Source organism: Narcine bancroftii, chromosome 8 (genome assembly GCF_036971445.1).
Source record: "Narcine bancroftii isolate sNarBan1 chromosome 8, sNarBan1.hap1, whole genome shotgun sequence".
Taxonomy (NCBI): domain Eukaryota; kingdom Metazoa; phylum Chordata; class Chondrichthyes; order Torpediniformes; family Narcinidae; genus Narcine; species Narcine bancroftii.
In genome coordinates, this window is record NC_091476.1 from 130,955,767 (window position 1) to 130,978,608 (window position 22,842).

General features: G+C 40.0%; 1 protein-coding gene across 6 annotated transcripts in view; it reads left to right on the forward strand.

The window, feature by feature from the left end:
- dixdc1b (DIX domain containing 1b) overlaps positions 1-22,842 on the forward strand; it is a 117,243-nt gene that overhangs the window by 90,337 nt on the left and 4,064 nt on the right. For all 6 annotated transcript variants that reach the window (XM_069894864.1, XM_069894868.1, XM_069894863.1 and 3 more), the window contains 10 exons: positions 3,162-3,271; positions 7,385-7,536; positions 8,418-8,507; positions 8,592-8,645; positions 10,024-10,074; positions 12,916-13,020; positions 17,205-17,258; positions 19,454-19,546; positions 20,140-20,211; positions 22,098-22,259. In XM_069894864.1, the coding sequence (XP_069750965.1) occupies positions 3,162-3,271; positions 7,385-7,536; positions 8,418-8,507; positions 8,592-8,645; positions 10,024-10,074; positions 12,916-13,020; positions 17,205-17,258; positions 19,454-19,546; positions 20,140-20,211; positions 22,098-22,259 (943 nt within the window). The remainder of the gene's footprint in view (positions 1-3,161; positions 3,272-7,384; positions 7,537-8,417; positions 8,508-8,591; positions 8,646-10,023; positions 10,075-12,915; positions 13,021-17,204; positions 17,259-19,453; positions 19,547-20,139; positions 20,212-22,097; positions 22,260-22,842) is intronic.

Sequence of the window (22,842 nt, forward strand, 5' to 3'; positions counted from 1 at the left end):
GGGTGAACATTCATGCGAACCAACTGTTCCCAAAGCGAAGTGGGATTGTGCGGGTGCCGAAGATTCAGATGTTGGAATTGTTTATGGCCCTCAGAGCTGCGCCTGGTTTTCCAGTCAAGGTGTCAGGAGCCGAGGATGGCAGGATGCCGATCTTGGCCCCAGTGTCAACTTGGAACAATCGCCCCAATGTGGAGTCCCATGTGTGGAGAAGGCTATCTCATTGGCCGGCCACTGCAGCTACTAGCTATGGTCAGCCATGGTGTTTCCTGAAATGTGTAGGGAGGGCAGCATCGACGGGCATCTGAACCCACCATTGGTGATAGAAACAGTACTACTCACCAGGGAGGTGGGGGGGGGGGGTGGGGGGAGCGTGGGTTCATTGGCCTGCTGGTTGTCTGTGACGATCTAGCCGTCTGCTTTGCTTGAGACCTTGTGACTTGGTCTAGTATGATGCTGGAGTCTCTCTGCGCTTCCCAGAGGACGTCGACTCAAGCTGTGACCTTTCTGGGGTCGCTGAAGTCCTCGGTGAGCAGCAGTTAGATATCCTCCAGTAGTCGCTCCAGGAAAATATGCTCGAAGAGCAGGTAAGGCTTGTAGCCGTCAGTTAACTCTAACGTCATTCATGAGAGTGGAAAGGGCCCTGTCCCCCAAGCCATCCACGTGCAGCAGTTAGGCCATGTGCTTGTGTTTCGAGCTCGAAAGTACAGGTTAATAGCACTTTGATAGCCACGTATTTGCCCTGCTCCGGGGGCTGCCAGAGGAAATCAACGACCCTGGAGGCTGCGACCTGGTCGAGTGAGCTCACCATGAACTAATACCTCGTGGCGTCGCCTGTGATCTGTCGAATCTGAAACTGGGCCTCGGCCTGCTCAAAACATAGCAGCGACTGCCAAGTCCAGAATGTCAGCAGTTTTGGTGAAACTGCATGGAGTGTTGCTTGTTCCTCCATCGTTGGGTGCAAAGCATCGTTTGTACCAGTTGGGGTCACCAATGTAGCATGTGCTACAGCAGAGCATGAAAGCAAGACACTGACATGAGATGAGTACAGTCAATACTAACTTTATTGACTGTTATATAGGCCCACAGCATGGCCCTTGCATGTCGAGATGCTGTCGGCTGGCACAATTTGCTAATTTTTATTGTTGATTTTTCTTCCTATTTACTTTCATGTTTTGTAAGATCCCATCTTCCTTCATTTAAAAAAATAATTCTTGATTTATTTCAAAAATATACATAATAAAATCTTCAATATCACAATATATTAAACTTTTTCTTCCAACCAACAACAAAACCAAAACAGTTCTGCACTCCCTCCCTCCCCATTTCCATACATACAGATCCACACACCATCAGAGCTTACATATATTTTAGATATATAGAATACAATTGGGGAATCACATTTGGATTTGTATAATAGTAATATTTATAGTCCTTTATTATTGTATTTGGGCCCCTGTATGGTCCAGGTACAGCTGCGAAATCTTTACAAAAGTGTCTTATTTATTCTTTAAATTATATGTGATTTTTTTTCCCCATAAGTATACAGCTGATCATTTCTGCAGTCCATCGTGCTAAAAAAGAGGGGGGAGTCGGGCTTGCAAGTGAATGTGATGCATATTTTTATAATTGAGATTTATTCATTTTGTGACTTATTTCCATAAAATTACCTAGTAGATATAGCTCTGGATTGTCTGTGAATGCCATTCCTGTTATCCTGGTTAATTTTTCTGCTTTTTTAAAAATATATTTTAAGTTTTTGGATCACAGTTGTTTCTACCTCATCAAAGTCTTTTCTTTGTTTGATCAAGGCAGGGCTAAAGTCCTGAAAAAACATTACTCTTTCAATGTTCACCAGTATTCTAATGCTGCTCCCAAGATTGCATTCCATTCCCAGCAACTTGTCTTACCAGGACTGGTGGTGATCACTGTTCTCCATTTCTTCTAGGTCTGAGGGTTCGGTGAGCCCTTTCAATTTGCACCTTTGCGTTTAACTTGTTTTGTCCCAATATTTGTGGGATCAATGGTTCAAAGAAGCTCACCGGATCTTTCCCCTCAATTCCTTCTCTCAGTCCATTGCATTGCTGAAATTTTCCATATGATCAATCTTGTTCATCATCCTTTTTTGTCTGTGCCCATGTTTTTGCTTTTTATTCTAGAGCCTTTAGCCTGTCTTTTGTTTTGTCCAGCACAGCCTCCATTTGAGTTATTCGTTCCGTTAAATCTTCCACAATTTCTTTAATTTCTGATAGGTCACATCATTGATTCAACGCTCGTAAAACGAGTGCACAAAGTTTCCATCTTATTCAGGATGTTGGCTATATCTTGGGCTGCTGCCCACCCCCACCCAGCTCTGCTGGGTTCAGCCAGTCCCAAGGCCCCTCCTGTGCTGCTCCTCATTGCACTTTCACTCTATGTCCCATCTTCCTTCATTTAAAAAGCAATAGAATCTCTCTATTGCTTGGTGGTAGTGGGATAACATTGTTGTACTGAACTGGACTGAGCAGGTCCAGGTGTGATCAAGCAGGGATGTTGCCAACGAATGTGATTGTTTGTAAGTATGAGCAGAGAGCCTGCAGTGATGAATTATGTGGCCTCATAGAAAGAAAATGATCTTGTGCAAATAAGTGATGTTTAGCCTTGGTAATATCACACAGTGATTCTCGTCATCTTTTCTCGGCAATAGCAGGATAATCTTTTCCGTAGCTAATCCAAGAATGAGTAAAATATTATTATGGACTTTTAATATTTTCTGTAACAAATATACAAAATATGAGAAGAAGCACGCAAAAATATTGTTATAAGAATATATTCCTGACTTTATAGCAGCAACCAAAAATACCTGAAAAAAATGGGGAGCTTGCTGTTTGATTGAAGGATGGACATCTGGTTTGGATATGTCTTTAAATTAAATAGTTAGAAGGTGACATTTGACTTGTACATTTTGGGGTCTATTCAGAGTTATTAAACTGATGAAAAGTAAAGCTTCCTTGTGTTTTTGTCTCTTGATACAATTGATTAGTGCCGAAATTTTAGTGTACATTATTTCATCTAGGATACAATTTTATGATTTTAGATGGTTTTATTTACAAGTTAATCAACAGCATTAATGGGGTTAGAATGCCACAATTTCTATTGCAACTAAAGTGCCTTGTCTTTTTCAGTGTCAGTTCAGCAAGTCCAACAAACAGTGCAAAGCCAGAATCTATTACCAGTCAACTGGATGAAGGATTGGATTTATCAACCCAAAAAGAAGAATGGGAATCCAGGCCTGGTAAATTGAACTTAACTATCAGAACTATACTTAAAACAGCACATCCTTAATATTCAGCACTAACCACTCGAGGGAATTTCTGTCTTCCAAATTGAGATTATATATTAGTGAGTGGAAATTCAACTTGGACATTATTCTCAGAGATGTACTTGCTGCAGGTTCAGATCCGTTAATGGAGTTGAAGGTTACATTAGATGGATAATATGCAAAACATTAACTTTACAAAAACATCCCAAGATGAATGATTAGTTCAGACTAGGATCCTCTGAGATTATGAAAATGCAAATAGCATTTAAAAAGAAAAGTTATCATTTGCGGTGTTGCATTTGAATTTTGGGATACCTGCCAAATGGGGATTGAGCCAGAGGCAATCCTCTACCATCGTCTCCTCATTTAATGTATTGATTACACCTTACAAAGTTTTCAGCATCTCATGAAATATGTGACATTTTCTTATTATGGATAGCTTTGCAAATTAGCCTAGGAGTACATCAGTTTCAATTATTTCTTGGGCCTAGTTAACAGGGAGAGAGTAGGGCCTACTGTTAATATCAACAAAACCAGCCTCACAGAGAGTTATTTGGTGAGGTCATAATTAGGAACAGCTACATTGCATTTTCTTTAAATTTAAAAGATTTATTTACAGCACCGTAGAACCTGATTTTAGTCATTAAAATCAGTGCTGCTCAGTTACACCCAAATTAACCTACAACCCAGTACTTTTTAATGGGTTGGAGGAAGCCCAAGCACCCAGGGAAAGCCCTTGCAGTCATGGGGAGAATGTCCAAACTCCCTAAAGACAGTGCCGGATTGAAACCCAAGTTGCAGGCGCTGTAATGGTGTCATGCCAACCACTGCACTAACTGTGCTGTCCATGGATAATAGTTACTTGAGGAAAGTGCTGAAAGAGAACCAGCACCATAGATAACTTCTCCATTCTATCCTCCTGGGGAATAGAATTCTACAATGCCCTGTCCAAAAGCATTTATCAGAGGAATTACAGTGATCCAAAAAGATGGCTAACTATCACCTTCTGGGAAACATGTAATGGTTTTCTCAGTGATGCCCACTTCCAGCAAATTAATATGGTAGCTACCTTCTCCAAACACCATTTCCAACATCTTCATCTCTGGTCACCACACCCTTTAACCTCATTGTTTCCCATCCCCAGACTGCCTGGCTCTTCCTTTTACCCAAGATACACAAACCCAATCATCTGTGTAGACTGATTTTTTTCCACTTGCTCTTGCCCCACCAAACTAGTTTCATCTTACCTTGACTCTTATCTTTTCTCCCCTGGTCTCTCCCTCTCCATTTACATCTGTGATATATCACGTGCCCCCCCCCCCCCCCACCCCCATCTCTTCAACAACTTCAAATTCCCTGAACTGGACCACCTCATTTTTACTATAGATGTCTAATTTTTTTTATACCAACATGCCCCATACATAAGGGTTCAAAGCACTTTGCATCTTTCTGAACAAGAGACCAAACCAGGCACCCTCTATCACCACCCTCCTCCACCTGGCAGAACTTGTCCTCACTCTAAACAACTTCTCCTTCGACTCATCTCACTTCCTTTAAATCAAAGGAGTAGCCATAGGTACCCAGATGGGTCCCAGCTACACCTACCTGTTTGTGGGCTTTGAGGAGCAATCCATGCTGCAAGCTTACACAGGCGAGACCCCTCAACTCTTCCTCCAACATATTAGGGCTGCCTCATGCACGTGTGATGAGCTTGTCAACTTCATTCACTTCGCTGCCAACTTCCACCTGATCTCAAACTCACCTGGTCCATCTCCGAAACACTCTCCCCTTTCTTGATCTTTCTATCTCTTGGAAGACAAGCTTTACATCAACATAATTTATAACCCCACCAACTCCCACAAATACCTCGGCTACCCTTCCTCACACCATGTCCCCTTGCAATTCCTCTCTCTCCGCCACATCTGTACCCAAGATGACGTCTTCCAGTCCAGATCATCTGAAATGTTGCTTCCCCTGCACCACCTTCAACTCAGCCCTCACTCGCATCTTCTGCATTTTCTGCTCATCTGCCCCAGCCCCCTCTGTCCCTAAATGTAACAAACTTAGGATTTCCCTTGTCCTTACCTACCACCCCACCAGCCTCCATATCCAACAGGATCCCAGCATCAGACACATCTTCCCCTCTCCTCCCATCTCTTCCTTCCATAGGGATTGTTCCCTCTGTGACTCCCTTGTGTACTCACCTTCCCCTGTAGCTGCAGAAGGTGCATTCTTGCGCCCCGCCATAGTTCGGGGCCCCAACTGGCCTTTCAAGTAAAGCAACATTTCACTTGTGTATCCACAGGATTGATTTATTTCATCTGATGCTCCCTTTGTGGTCTTCTCTACATCAGAGAGACTGGGTGCAGACTGGGAGATCGCTTCGCTCTGTCTGCATCTTGCCATCCATTTCAGTTCTACGTCCCACTCCCATTCTCACATGTTTGTCCATGGCTTCATGTACTATTCCACCAAAACCACCCCTTAATTGGAAGAACAACACCTGATTTTCTAACTGGACACTCTCCAGCCAATGGCATTAACATTGACCTCAGGTTTCTGCTAACCTGCTCTCCATTTTCCTTCCCTTCCCCTTGTCTTCTTCCCCTCAGCTCTCTATTCCCTTCCCTCTCTATTCACCTAGCCATCCCACCCCCCTCCCTCTTCCTTCTCCACCTATTACCTCCTACCTTTGGGACTGTGCTCCCCCACCTTTACCTTTTTATTTGGACACCTGCCAACATTTTCTCATACCTTGATGAAGGGCTCAAGCCTGAAACGACAATTTTTATCTTTATCTTTGCTATATAAAGTACACTGTTTGACCTGCTGAGTTTCTCCAGCATTGATTTTACTTCAACCACAGTGTCCGCAGACTTTTGTGTTTTACCAAATGAATTTTAAAATCTCTTATGAAGATGAACGGTCTGAATTTCAAGGACAGGTGGACTGCCCATGCTCATTGCTCCCCTGCCTGTAAGGTTCACATTTAATTGAAGCAGCCTCTAGCACTGTGACCTATGAAGGTGAAAACCTGGCAGAAACCAAAGGAGCATGATCCAGTAAAGGACTAGAGTTTCCAGGCCACTTAATTTTGGTGCCTGGCTGTTCCTGCCTCAGGCTAAACCAGCTGTCAATCAGTGTGAATAGTGATTCAAAACATTGGAAAATTATTACAAATAAATCGCACTATTTTAAATATTAAAGTTTTTTTTAATATAAACTGCAATATATTTGTCCCTGGATGGATTCAATTAACTAAAATTGCCTCTCCCCTCTAGCTTTTGCAATCCATTAAAATGAACAGTCAATGAACCTGTGCCAGCTCTACCTGGTAGAGAATCTGTGGGCAGTTTCTTCAAGCATTACAGCTGGCAATCTACAGGAAGTTAGTACTTTCCTGTATGCCCTGAGTTAATTGAGTTTTTTAAGGAGTTGACAAAGGTGGTTGAGGAAGGTAGGACAGTGGATATTATTGTCTGCATGGAATTTAGTAAGGCATTTGACAAGGTCCCACATAGTTGGTTGATTCAAAAGGTACAGATACTTGGGATCTATTGAATTGATAGTTTGATTTGGAGATTTCTGACCAGTGATATACCATAAGAATCAGAGTTGGGACCCTGTTGTTTGTGATATGTATAAATGACTTGGATGGAAAAAGCAGATGGTTGGTTAGTAAGTTTGCAGATGACATTAAGATTGGTGGAGCTGGGGACAGTGAAGAGGGCTATCAAAGGATATCAATCCATTACAGACATGGGCAGAGAAATGGCAGATGGAGTTCAATCTGGACAAATGTGAGTTGTTGCACTTTGGGAGGTTAAATGTAAGGGAAACATATGCAGCTCATGACAGGATTCTTAAAAGTAATGATATGCAGAGGATCTGGGGGTCCATTCCATAGCTCATTGGAAGAAGCCACACAAATAGGAATTCACTTGGAAAGTTCAGGAGATATCATTTAAAGAATGGTATTCCAGGAAGACAGTCATTGTAAAAAATGTTTTGATCTGTAATATTTTCAAATGTGTATCTTTATGTCTATAGCTAAGGTTGTAAAACAAATACATGTCTCTCTGGCAGAAGACAATATTGAATCTCCATGGATGACGACAAACTCTGGGAAATTCCACATGAATGACAGTGACAACCTCTGGGAGGACCAATTACTGGATCAGCAAGACCAATTGGGAAAGGAGATGGAGGAAGCCAGAAAGATGATTTCCATCCTACAAGTATGAAGTTTTATTTTAGCACTTGGAAAAATGTTGCTAAACTGATTGGTAACAATTTATATCTGGGAGATATAAAATAACTATTAAAATCAAAAATATCATCACATCGAGATTCTGGACCATGTTCAAAAGGTAAATGTTATCCAGGTAAGTTGGGGGTGAATCTGATTTACCCATTGAATTTCCTTTTGTCCTTCAAATGCCAAGCATATCAGTTTATTCTGGTATTTGTACAACTCTAGTTACTAATACTTAGAAATCACAAGTACAACTGTATAAATGGTACAGCAATACTATCTTTCTTAGCCCTCCGTCCTCTATCCCTCCCCATCATCTTGTAACTCCTTTCTATTTCCCCTCTCATCTGTATCCACCTATCACTTAGAATGTGCTCCACTCCCTTTCCTAACCCCCCACCTCCCCTCACCACCACCTTCTTACCTGAGTGTCTCCCTGAGTTTCAGCACTCCTGAAGAAGGCCTCAGGCCTGAAATGTTGACTACCTGTGCTTTCTATGGATTCTGCATGACCTATTAAATTTTCAGTACATTTGCATACTGTGCCAAATACAACTATGCTTGACAAATTAAAGTGTTAATTTTATTGAATTCTAAAGGGCATTAAACTTTTGAAGTGAATTTGCATATTTTGATTGATTTTCAGAGTATTCTCTGGGTCCTAAGAATTGGAGACTGCGCTCATTTTATTTTACAAAACAAATTGCAATAAAAATGATTCCCCTATTTTGTTTTCCCAAAGTGAGCAGACTATAATTGTGTGGTGATTGCTGTGGAAATCTAAGACTTGCTCCTTGTGTATTTACCTTATAGAGTACTTTGTTATGTGAAACCATATTTTATTTCTGCTGCTTTCGTTGCCAGGGGTTACTGTTGAATGGTTCACTTCCTGAAGATGAACAAGAGGGATCATTTCCACTGAGTGAGCAAGGAGTGTGTGCAGAAGAACAACTGGTACGTGCTGTGTTACAACAGTGTGTCTGTATAATTTAATTGTGAGCTTGCAAAATTTTGACAGAAAATTCTTGTCTAAATCAGGTCATTATCAAGAGTCGTCTAGACCTAAGTATGGATGAATGCCAAGAGTTAAAGGTACAAAGAATTGCTACTTTTGTACTCTTCAAAATGTTTAAGTTTGATGTCGCTCAACATTGCTTTGATATTTCTTTTGACAAAACAGCTTTTACTAATATGGAAGCAACAATGTATCGAATGCAATGTTAAAATTTCAAACCTCCAACCTGTTCACTTAAATGGAGGGAGGGTGTCAAATCTCAGAAGCTTGCCGTCAGCAACATCTCAAAGGAAACTGTGTGCCTCTTTTTAAAGACTTTTTCTTTAAGTTTGACTGGATTTCCTGCATGAATGAAGGAAGACTGAAGGACAGGGTTCATAAAATGACTATTTACAGCCTTGCTTGTGAGTCAGGAGAAATAGGAGTGACTCTTTCAGCCATGGTTTAAGCCTACTTCAAATTCTGAACAATTCCTCCCCATCTTCCTGATTGCCCCATCCTTCTTAGCCCTCTTGACCTGACACATTATCTTCTTCCTGCTTTTCCAATAAATAATATCTGCTGGATGTTTTGAAAATTCACACTTCCATTTGCCAGTCATGAGTTCCTCTGCCCTTTAATGCTCCTGCCTTTAGTCTCCCTGTGAATTTCTGGATCATGATTCATAGTCCCCTATGAATAGGGAAAATGTACTTGTCAGTTATGGCTCACTTTGAACAATATTTGTATTTCTGGGTTTTATGTGTACCAGGTGCAGAATTAAAACCACACTAAATAAGGAGAAAGACTAACGTTTCACATCAGAAACTCTGCCTGGCCTTGGGATAGTGTTACCATTACATAAACCTATATAATAGAAAATATTGTCAAAAATTGATCCAAAGCATATTTCACCAGCATAATATGAAATCAATGGAAGAAAAAAGTTTAACTGGCAACATGTTAAATGGAGCTGAGAGAGTGGCTTTAATATGTAGTATCAGGGATTATATGATGGTGCAAATAACACAGCCATAAAAAAGGGAAACTGGTGCGTGCAAAGGCCTTGGGTGCTTCTCCGAGCTTCAAGCTGCCTGCATCCGTTGCTTTTCTATCACCATGAGACTCAACACGTAATATCATGGTCATAAAAGGTCACGGATTAGAGTTAGCGATTCATTCTCAGCCAAATGGTGTTGTTTTCATTGACCAGGTTTTACCTAGTTCCTGTTGACACCATCTCTTCTGTCAAGTATTCCACAACATTTCTCTAAGTGTGATATTGACTACCTCTGTGCGCATGTGTACAAAGGTTGCCAGATACTTGAACCTGTTCCTACCATTGAACAGCCACTTTTTGTGCTGTTTATTGTGTAGAAATTCAGTTAATAAAAAAGAGGAGCCTAGTCTGTGGAGGAGAAGTGTTTTTGACAAGATAAGAATAATCCTTTCTTAATATTTTGTTTTAATTGATAGAAAGAACTTTCAAAATACAAACAGCAAACAAGGAATCTACAAGGAGTAAAGGTACGTGTAAGATGAGGACAGGAGCTGCACAATGGGATAACTTTTGTGGATTTTGCCCCCCAAATGAACCTTATGGAAAATGTTTTTAAACCTATATTGACCAAACCAGAACTGGAACATCAACTAAACCAATGAATGAGTGTGGATTCTTAGTGAAGCATGCTTTGAAACCTATTTTACAACATAGCAGAATTAATGCAATAGTAGCAGATATCCACCATGGCTGACCAATAATTACATCAAAGGTAGATTCTTTGTTTATTACCAGTTTGTTACTTGTTTGGAGCTCGGTGCTGGGAGCTCGGTGCTGGGAGCTCGGTGCTGGGAGCTCGGTGCTGGGAGCTCGGTGCTGGGAGCTCGGTGCTGGGAGCTCGGTGCTGGGAGCTCGGTGCTGGGAGCTCGGTGCTGGGAGCTCGGTGCTGGGAGCTCGGTGCTGGGAGCTCGGTGCTGGGAGCTCGGTGCTGGGAGCTCGGTGCTGGGAGCTCGGTGTGTTCACATGAGGAACTCTGTTTCTTACATTTCCAGTTATTGAACGTCAAAAATATCTTGTGAGTAAATGAACATGACAATCTATATACAAATGTAAGGTCTTATATATCCTGTTCGTCTTATTTATAAACACGCACACACCACCCCCCCCCCAAAAAAACAGCAACTCCGATTATGTCGGATAAATTTTATTTTTTGGGTAATTCCTCATTTATTAAAAACAGCCCAGTACCAACAGCAGATCAAATGTTTAAACAACAAGGAAAGGGTTTTAAAGCATTAAAATAATGTTTAATTCTCACCCCAAAAAAAAGCTGCCCGCAACATCGCCACCAATCACTGAGACCTCCCAACTGCCACCAGTGATCCCCAACATGACTCCACCACTGCTGTTGATCCCCGGGGAGGCTTCCTTGGCCCAAGGTAAAACTCACTGGCAGGTTGGTGGGCTCCTGCTTCCCAAGTCACTGGAGCTCCTGATGCCCAAGTCCTGATTCTGAATCCAACCTTGTTAAAAAAATTTTGGATAAATGAAGATTTCAGACAATCTGATTTCAGATAATTGGAGTTGTACTGTGTGTACGTGTGTATGTTTATGTATATGCATGCGCGCGCACACACACACACACACACACACACACACACACACACACACACACACACACACACACACACACACACACACACACACACACACACATCTATATACACACGGACACAATATAAATATATATATATACACACACATACACACACATATATATACACACAGACACAAGATATATATATAATATATATATACAGACATAGACACTAAAGATATATATATCTTTCTTTGGCTTGGCTTCGCAGACGAAGATTTATGGAGGGGTAATGTCCTCGTCAGCTGCAGGCTCGTTTGTGGCTGACAAGTCCGATGCAGGACAGGCAGGCACGGTTGCAAGGGAAAATTGGTTGGTTGGGGTTGGGTGTTGGGTTTTTATCTTTTGTCTTTTGTCAGTGAGGTGGGCTCTGCGGTCCTCTTCAAAGGAGGTTGCTACCTGCCGAACTGTGAGGTGCTAAGATGCACGGTTTGAGGCGATATCAGCCCACTGACGGTGGTCAATGTGGCAGGCACCAAGAGATTTCTTTAGGCAGTCCTTGTACCTCTTCTTTGGTGCACCTCTGTCTCGGTGGCCAGTGAAGAGCTCCCCATATAACACGATCTTGGGAAGGCGATGGTCCTCCATTCTGGAGATGTGACCTACCTAGCGCAGTTGAATCTTCAGCAGCATGGATTCGATGCTGTCGGCTTCTGCCATCTCGAATACTTCGATGTTGGAGATGAAGTCGCTCCAATGAATGTTGAGGATGGAGCGGAGACAATGCTGGTGGAAGCGTTCTTGGAGCCGTAGGTGATGCCGGTAGAGGATCCATCATTCGGAGCCAAACAGGAGTGTGGGTATGACAACGGCTCTGTATACGCTAATCTTTGTGAGGTTTTTCAGTTGGTTGTTTTTCCAGACTCTTTTGTGTAGTTTCCAAAGGCACTGTTTGCCTTGGCGAGTCTGTTGTCTATCTCGTTGTCGATCCTTGCATCCGATGAAATGGTGCAGCCGAGATAGGTAAACTGGTTGACCTTTTTGAGTTTTGTGTGCCCGACGGAGATGTGGGGGGGCTGGTAGTCATGGTGGGGAGCTGGCTGATGGAGGACCTCAGTTTTCTTCAGGCTGACTTCCAGGCCAAACATTTTGGCAGTTTCTGCAAAACAGGACGTGAAGTGCTGAAGAGCTGGCTCTGAATGGGCAACTAAAGCGGCATCATCTGCAAAGAGTAGTTCACGGACGAGTTGCTCTTGTGTCTTGGTGTGAGCTTGCAGGTGCCTCAGATTGAAGAGACTACCATCCATGCAGTATATAATATATATATATTTAAATAAATACATACACACATATATATACACACGGACACAATATAGATATATATACAAAAATATATATATATACACAGACACTATATATATAAATATATATATATAAATACACACATATATATACACACAGACACAATATAGATATATAAATACACACACATATATACACACAGACACTATATATATATATAAAATACACACATACACATATATATATATATATTTTATATATATATATATATATACATACAGACACAATATAGATATATATATATATATATACACACAGACAAATAAAAGACTTGAACAGTATATTTCAGTGTAACCTGCATTATGTGAATATTTGGGAAGGTCAAACTACAGGCATGTAATACTACATTGCATAGTTTGAATGATTCTTAGTGCATGCTACACACCACTCATTACATTTTGTTCCCTAGGATGCATTGCAGCATCGGATGGCACAGCAGGAAAACTCTATCCTTCAGTTGAAGCAGGATTTGCTGAGAGCGAGCATGGCAAAGGATGAGCTACTGAGTGAAAATGTGAGGAACCAGCCTTCTCAATAGTGGAGGGTGTTTAAGGCCTTTATTTGAAATAATAATAGAAGTATTTATTAATAAGTTTTTCTCCATTGTACAATAGCACTTATTTGCTTTTAGTGGAAACCACAATATCTGCCATGTCGTTGAATACTGATTGAAACTTATCCACGTATACTGTGGAAAGAATACTGACTGGTGGCATCTTGGTCTGGTTTGGTAACTCAAGAGCCAAGGAATGTAGAAGGCTGAAAAAGTGGCAAACCGATGAATGCCATCACCAGCACTGACCTCCCATCTATTTTTTTTTAATTTTTTTATTTTTCACACTATAAACCACATTGATCAAGATACATACATTTTCCTTTTCAAATATATTGAAGACATCTATGTAAGATGCTGCCTCAAGAAGGCAGTCAAAATTTCAAAATCATAAAGTACGCTCTTCTCGCTGCTACAGAAGTCCAGTAACTGGGTTTAAGGACAGGTTTTATCCAACAGCTTTCGGTCTCTTGAACTTCCGCATATGTCCTCATCCTAAACTATTATCTCTTTTTCTGTTTTGACATTTTTGTGAGTTTAATACAGTATATACATTGCAATTGTTGAAACTTGCATATCTATGTGGCTCCAGCAAGTAAGAATTTCAGTGTATCTGTACATATACTTGCATACATGACACTAAACTTTCAGTAATCATTGCTTGTTTAAGGCAATAGGAAGTACCCATGTGTGGCAAAGATCTAAATAAAAGAGAGTTAATTAGGCTCGGACTTAGCCAACTAATAAGACACGAGGAGCTTTAATTAAAATGAGTCCGAGGCAATGGAATAAATAAAAATTAGTGAGGTGGTTTTTCATTTCCTTTTTTTGTAAAAACTTATTCATAAAATCAAAATTTTAGTGAGGCCAATCAGAAAAGTATGATTGATTTTCTGCTACAAACATGTTTGAAGTATAATGTTATTTACTTTAAATAACCAACAATATATTTATATACATTCTATTAAATGCCTGTTATTTAATGATAATGATCTGTGTGGAAGAAGTACAGCAAGTGGATAGGGATTGGGGATACAAATGGCACTCTGATCCTGATGAGAGGTCTCACCCTAAAATATTCACCATCCAGTTCCTTCCACAGAATCTGCTCAACCTGCTAAGTTCCTCGAGCCGTTTTCTTCGTGTGTGTTCTGAATTGCTTGCTATTTTATTTGTAATGTAATCTAAAATAGAGCTTAAATTCTGTTTGAGGAATTGCAAACCCAGGCAAAGAAAAACAGAAAGGAATATGCTGATAATTGCTAAATGTGTTGTCTTGATGAACATGCAGTGACATTTCCCGAGACACGAATCAATGAAATAGTAAATGGTCATGAGCAATGACGTAACACAATACATGTCCTAAAGGTAAAAGAAACAGACTTTTATTCTGTGAGTGTGAGTGAATGCACCAGTTGAAATTAGTTTGGGGAAGTGACTGATTTGAGAATTATTTTGTGGAGGGATGAAATATCAAGGATTTTAAGAAGACAATTCAGACCTCAAGTGATTGAAAGGGAACTATAGGTTGCAAATGCCTATACTAGTGGTATGGAAATTATTGGAGAAAACTCTGTGAGAGGATTCATGTTTTTTTGGAAGCATTGGACTGGAAGTCAATACGGAGCATTGTTAAGACAGCTGAGAAGATCACTGGGGTCTCCCTTAACTTTAATGACGACATTCAGCTGGAGCTTTGCTTAAATAGGGCTTAAATAATTTATTCAAGATCCCTACCATCCATCACATAAAATCATTGACCTATTACTATCAGGAAGGAGGTACAAGAGCCTGCCAGGACTACCAGGATGGGAAATAGCTTCTTTCCTAGGCTGTGAGATTGATGAACGATATCCTGTAATCTTGTGTCTGAAATTAGTAAATTATTCTGGATATTTATACAGACATTTTATTATATTTACATTTTAAATTTAGTCATATAGCCCGATAACCTGCTCTTTTGGCCCATGAGCCCATGCCGCCCAGTTACGCCCATTAGAATTACAACCCCAGTATGTTTTTGAATGGTGAGAAGAAACCAGAATACCTGGAGAAAACCCACACAGATACTGGGAGAACGTGCAAACTCCTGATAGACAGTGCTGGATTCAAATCCTGGTCACTGATGCTGCATCAGCGTGGCACTAACCATGCCATCCTCTGTATTGTGCTGTATATTATAAGTGTGCACCATAGAACCATTTACGGAGCGGAAACAGGCCATGTTGGCCTTTCGAGTCCGCACCGGTTCACTGATTTTGTGCGCCCTCTTCAGGCATTGGTCCCGGTAGATCTTCATTCAATAACGATGGGCGAATTCATTGCAGGTGGAATCAGCCGTTCTCATGCCCGTTTGGATTTTGTATTTCTGCGCACTGTTGTTGTTTCTGATGAGATGGTCCAGAGAAACTGTTTTCTCTAGTTGTATATGTATAGGCAGATGGAAAATAAACTTAACATTGAAAAAGCAGCACGTGGTTTATATGAAAGGGAATTCCTGGTACTAATATGGTCATTTTTTGAAAAGGTAATTAAGGAGACACTGATGAAAGTTGGGCAGTAGATATTGCCTACATGGACTTTGGTAAAGCATTTGATAAGGTCCAGAGGTCAAGGAACACTGGATCCAAGGTGGGATGTCTAATTGAATCTAAAATTGGTTTGTGATAGGAGGCAGAGGGCAGTGGTTGAAATATATTGTTGGGATTGGAAGTCTGTGATAATGGTATACTGCAGGAGTAAAACACAAAAGTCTGCTGACACGGTGGTTGAAGTAAAAAAAACAATGCAGGAGCAACTCAGCAGGTCAAAGCTCGGTGATAGAACCTTAGCTGCATGTGATAAGTATTAATGGCATGGATGTGAATAGAGAAGGTTTGTGGTGATATGATTGATGTGTGGATAGTAAAAAATGTATGTCTACGGCTACAGAAGGATATAAATTATTTGGAAAATTGTGCTGAGGGTTGGAAAATGGGGTTTAATCCTGAGTTTAAGGTGAGGGGAAAGAATTTTAAAAGGAATCAGAAGGATTAACTTTTTCTTTGGAGAGCACTTTATATTAGGACATGCTTGTAGAGGAGGTGGTGGTATCAGATACAATCACAAAGTTTACAAGACATTACATAAATACTTAAATAGGCAAGGCATAGAATGATAGTGGCTTAATGCATGCAAATGAGAGCAGTGTGGATGGGCAGTATGGTCGGCATGGATATGATATGCTGAAGGGTCCATTTCTGTACCCTGCAACTCTAATACAATTATAAAGACTGCCACCAGTAGTGGGCAGGGTAGAGCAGGAGGACAATAGGCTGGTTTGAGTGCTATAAGGAGCTCAAGAATATTACAGAGGGAAGAGGTGACTAAGGCTGTAAATGGATCTGTATTTGTGTACTTTGAAATGCGGTGTGTATGGGAAATGGAATATGTCACTGAGGATGGAGATAAAGCATCAGTGGAACCTCATCTGGGGTAGGTGTGGGCAGGTGAAATTAAAACAAAACGAATGATAATAATGAAACATACAACAGATCAATGAATGATTATAAAGTGAAAAGAACCATAAAGATTCCATGTGAACAATATTTAAAAAGGTATAGAAAGAAAAGGTAAGGGGTGATGAGAAAAAAGAAGCAAATAGAATTTTATGTCACAGAGCCACAGATGTTTATGTCAGAAAATCAAAATTTTAGAATCAGAATTTATTATTATGAACATGTCACAAAATTTGTTGTTTTCCAGCAGTATCACAGGAGCAAACATTTCTATAAACCACCTTACAAAATGAAGACAAAAAAAAATGCAAGGAAGAGTCAAAGTAAGGCAGTGTCTGTGTTCATTCTGGAATCTGATGGTGGGGGAAAGAAGCTGTCCTTGTGCTGCTGAGTACTTGTCTTCAGGCTCCTGTACCCTCTTCCTGATGGTAGCAGAGTGAAGAGGCCTGGGTGGTGGGGCTCCTTGAGGATAGAGGCAGCTTTCTTAAGACATCACCTCTTGCAGATGACCTCCTTGATGTAATAAAGTGCTGATCTAAAACAACTTTCAGGAAACATTTTAGCATTATCAAATGCTTTTCAGTTGTTTACCTTTCTGAATTTAGTTACTGAAAAGTCATTTCTGACATATTCATTTTGTTTTGACAGCTTGTCCTTCAAAGGAAGAGTGAAGAAAGGAACAGGATCATTGGGGATTTTAAAGTAAGGAACTTTCATATCCACAGTAGTAAATAATTGCATTATTGGGTCCAAGAATCATATATTGGGAGTGATTTATTGAAATCATTACAAATATAAAATATATTACAATTGTTGTTTAAAACAACAGACTAGTTTGTTTACTTGTAGTAATGTTACCTTTTCCTCTGGGAACCAAAATGAGCAAATAATCTTTCCTCAAAACTCTAGGGCAATGCTGAATGAATTCCACATTATTGAAGGTGTAGTCTTTTGAATAACATGTTCAATCAAAAGCTTCCCTGTTTAGTGCTTCGGTAGAATCATAGAACATTACAGCACAGAAACAGGCCTCTTTTCTGTTCTTGTCTGTGCTAAACTATTTATTCTGCCTAGTCTCAACCTACACCTGGACCATAGCCCTCCATGCCCCTCCCATCCATATAACTCTCCAATCTTCTCTTGAATGTCCATGTACAGATACTCCAAAATTCTTACTTGTTGCCATCACATCAGTAAGTTACACCAACTATAATAGTATGACTTAAATTACTTCAATATGCCACGAGACTGAAAAAGGGATTACAAATATAAAAGGATAAGTATATAAATATTTATAGTTGCAGTTTGTGCAAGAAAAAAGTGAAATTCAAATGTCTTTTGGTCATTAGAATCATAGAACACTACAGCACAGAAAACAGGCCAATCGGCCCTTCTAGTCTGTGCCAAAATATTATTCCACTAGTTCCATTGATGCACCCAGTCCATAACCCTCCAGACCTCTTCCATCCATGTATCTATCCAATTTATTCTTAAAAATTAAAAGTAAGCCTGAATTTGCCACATCAGATGGCAGCTCGTTCCACATACCCACCCTCTCTGAGAGAAGAAGTTCCCCTAATGCTTCCCCCTAAATCTTTCCCCTTTCACCCTAAAGCCATGTTCTCTTGTATTTATCTCTCATAATCTAAGTGGAAAGAGCCTACTCACATTTACTCTGTCGATACCCCTCATAATTTTGTAAACCTCTATCAAATCTCCCCTCATTCTTCTATGCTCCAAGGAATAAAGTCCTAACCCATTCAATCTTTCCCTGTAACTCAACTCCTAAAGACAAGGCAACATCCTAGGAAATCTCTCCATTCTTTCAATCTTACTGATATCCTTCTTGTAGTTAGGCGACCAGAATGGCACACAATACTCCAAATTATACAACCTCACCATAACATCCCAACTCCTGTACTCAATACTTTGATTTATGAAGGCCAAGATGCCAAAAGCTTTCTTTAAAAACCTGTCTACCTGTTGTGCCACTTTCAGGGAATTGTGCATCTCTATTCTCAGATCTCATTCTTACTCCACACTCCTCAGTGCCCTACCATTTACTGTATATGTCCTACCTTGGTTTGTCCTTCCAAAATGCAACACCTCACACCTGTCTGCATTAAATTCCATCTGCTATTTTCTGACCCATTTTTTCCATTTGGTCCAGATCCATTTGCAAACTTTGAAAACCTTCCTTGGCTGTCCACGACACCTCCAATCTTAGTGTCATCAGCAAATTTGCTGATCCAATTTCCCACATCATCATCTAGATCATTGATATTGACAACAAACAACAATGGTCTCAGCACCAATTTCTAAGGCACACCACTAATCACAAGCCTCCACTCTGAGAAGTAATCATCTACTACCACTCTGTCTTCTCCCATTCAGCCAATTTTGAATCCACTTTACAAACCACTCCATGGATAGCTAGTGTCTGAACTTTCTGAACTAACCACCCATATTGGATCTTGTCAAAGCCTTACTGAAGTTCATGTAGACAACATCTACATCCTTTCCCTTCATCTACTTTCTTGGTAACCCCTTCAAAAAAAAATCTTTAAGATTCATTAAATACAACCTGCCAAGCTAACTGTCCTTAATCAGCCCTTGGCTATCCAAATACTTGTATATCCGATCTCTCAGAACATCCTCCAATAGCTGTTGGGGGAAAAAAAATAGCTCTCATGAATACACACTATTCACAGAAGGATCCTGACGAATATTCCTCCTCAACCATCAGTATGAAACAGAGAAGTGAATCATTTAATGCATAGCTCAGTAACTTCCCAAAATGAATGCTCTGCTTTCCTCATTAAGATATTTTATATACCAATACATTGTTTTGAGAAATGCAAATGTTCTGCTTTTGTGATGTCTTGTATTTCCTGCAGAGAGAGTTGGGTCAGAAGGATCGCCTGTTCCAACAACAGAAGGTTAAATTGGATGACACTCTGCGGAAACTAACAGAAGTCACTCATGTAAAGGTACAAGGCAGTCACTTTGTCCAGTTGAAGGTCTTGTATTTGTGATCTTGGGCCAGTTGATATTATGCCCAAAAAGATGTGGAATAGCTGCTTAAATTGTCTGAAAATGAAACAAAGCAATATTCACAACCCATTAATTTGTTCAGTGAATAAAAGAAACTGCTGGAGCAACTCAGCAGGTCGAGCAGCATCTATGGAGCCATAGGGATGATTGACATTTCAGCCATGACCCTGCATCAGGACACTCCAGCAGTTTGTATTTTGCTCTAGATTCCCTCTTCTGTGGTCTCTTGTCTCTCTTAATTTACTCATTTGATTGAATTGGTCAATATTTTGTATTGTATAAGATTAAGGTAAAAGACTTCAGTATTTTGAACAAGAATAAATCCTTTCAGTGTGGGGAAAAGTGATGAAATTACCCATACTGCATCTTTTCTTAAGGTGTGTTGTTACTCAGTTATACTAGTACTCTGTGCCATAACAACCTGTTCTAAGCTGGCTAGTGTTATTGAAGTGTTAGCATTATTATGATGGGCAGATAGACACCTATCTATGTTACTTGTTATTCTTCTGTGATGTTCTGCCCCTGACAGAATGACTTACAGAGAGAGTTGGAACACAAGGAGATACTTCTTCAGCAGCTGATGAACAGAGGGGAGGAAGAGGTACAGTGCTAAGACCTAAAGCAGGAAGATACATAATTCTCTTAAATTTGATGCTTTTGTTTCCATAATTAAAAATGGGAGAGATTGCAAGGCAATTATTTCATGCAATGCTTGAATAATAACCAAAGTTCATGCAGATTATTTCCAGATAATAAATAAATTATTTTTTTATTCACACTGTAAAAACCTTTAATGAAGAAAAGAGATTATTTAAACCAAGGGGTCTTTGTGTGGTATTTCATTTATTCTTTTTTTCCCAAACACATTCATGTCCTATATGTTTTTATTTATAACATTAATAGAAACCGATTCATGCCATTGAAACCTATGCCACCCAATTATACTCAATTAACCTTCATCCTGTGCCTTTTAAAGGGTGGGAGGAAACTGGAGCACCCAGGGAAAACCCACAGAGATCATGGTGAAAGTGTACAAACAGAGCCAATTTAAACCCAGGTAGCTGGCACATGTTAATTACTACACTAACCACTATGCTGTCGACTCAAATATCAAAGCCATCAAATTGGAAACAAAAGTCTAAATTAAATCTTGTGTAGTTTGACAAAAGCATCCTTTTGTCATTTAATGAGAGCAGACAATATTACTTTGTAATACTTAATATTTATTTTTAGATGTATATATAACTAAACTTTACAGTATTTACAAGTAGCTTTTTTTTCCATAACCAGCAACAATAAGACATATCCAAGTTCAATGATGCAGTCAAAAGATAAAGAACAGGATCTGTCATAATTTGGGGCTATCCACCACAATTTGCAAATTGAATAATCTTGCCATATCCCTGCGCAAAAGAGAAATAACTGATGCACCTTTACACATTCACAACTGTTTTGCCCCACAGAAAAGCTGCAATTTTTAATGTTCCTAATGTAGATCCTTTCATCTATTTTCATTGTACGAACTCACATACTTACCCTCCAAAGCCAGAAACTGCAGCCTTGCTCTGAGCTGTGTAACCCATTGAATTTTAAACTTTAAACTCCACCCATAACAGTTCTCCCATTTTCCATCAGGTGAAATTTTAGTGCAAGTCTCCATTAGTAAGAGGGGGTACTCAGTTTATTATTTGGTTTAAAGGTTGATGAATACCCAAGGTCAGATGAGATTTATCCCAGGTTGATATGGGAAAAAATTGCTGAGGTTCAAGCTGACACGATCTCACATGGGAGATAGGCCCAAAAGGTTTAGGTCCCATGGGATCCAGGGCAAGTTGGCAAATTAGATCCAAAATGGGCTTGAAAATAGGAGACAGATAGTTGTTTTTGATTAAATGTGATTTTTTTTGTAGCATTTGATATCTTTTAAAGACTAAAATTACACTGTAAAAAAAATGTGTCAAACCTATGCATTTTGTTTAAATCTGGTTCCTGGTTAAATCTCTAAAAGAAGTATTTGCAGAAATCCGAGCAATCAGAGGGTAATTCACTGCTTTACAGATACTTTGCAATTGAGGGATACAAGCAAGAACTACATAGAAATCCACACTGATTATGTGTCCAGTGTTCATTCCTCATTCCCTGAAGGTTATTATACTGTCATTTCCAGCAGGTATTTAACTTGTTCAAGGAAAATCTAAAAGCTGTTACCTGTCTTCGCCAACAGCTTCTTAATCCACCACTTTAAACTCTGATTATTAACTAGAATATTATCTCACTGCTTTTACTGTTGAATTAAAGCTTGATTCAGCTGTTTTTTATGAATTATTGTTCAGATTTCTGATAGCAATCCAAATTAAAACTATACCTTGCTGTCCAGTGAAAGGATGTAATTTAGCAGCAGTTAAATCAGGGCCATCCATGGGAAAAGATCCTTCATCTTATGCATTGTGAATAATGTTGTGTCCACATTTCTTTGTGTAAATTCAGACAGAGGACCTTAAGGTGGTACGAGATTCACTGCGAAGTTTACATAACAGCTTTGCTGGTCATGATCCTCAGCACCACACAATCGACACCCTGGAACAAGGAATCTCAAGTTTATTGGACCGTGTGCACCTGGCCCAAGCGCAAGTTAGAGGTGGCAACAAAGTAAGGACATGTTCCTGGTCTGTGTAAATGCCTGATGATGGGCCCGGGCCCAAAGAGTCGATTAAACTTTACTTCCTATGGACACTGCATGACTTGTTGAGTTTTTCCACCATGTTTTTGTAGTGTATTCGAACCCAGCATCTGGCAGACTCTCTTGTTTAAAAGCAGTTGTGTTCCTGGTCACAAATTGTGTTCTTGAAAGTTGGTGCCAGTGGCTGAAATTGAGCTGTAGCATAAAAATTCTTTACACAAAAAAAAAGCTGAAGCATTTGGTTGAGGCCTAGAGCAAACTTATCAATCGCCCAAGCTTGATTTTAACATTCCTTGATTCAGAAAAGCTGGGCCCATGACTCTATTCTTAGGCTTGAGCACCACTATGCTCACACTCTGGCAATGTTACAGTGCTGGAGTAGGCACCATATTCCTGCTCTCTTGGGTGGCTCTAAGAATCCATGACACTTTTTTGTTTGAGTTAACCCCAGTACTGGCCAACATTTAAATGGGACTGTGGTTCTATCATGTATCCCTCTGTTGACATCAAACTACTCTTGTAATAGCTATGCACAAATTGGCTACTGAGCTT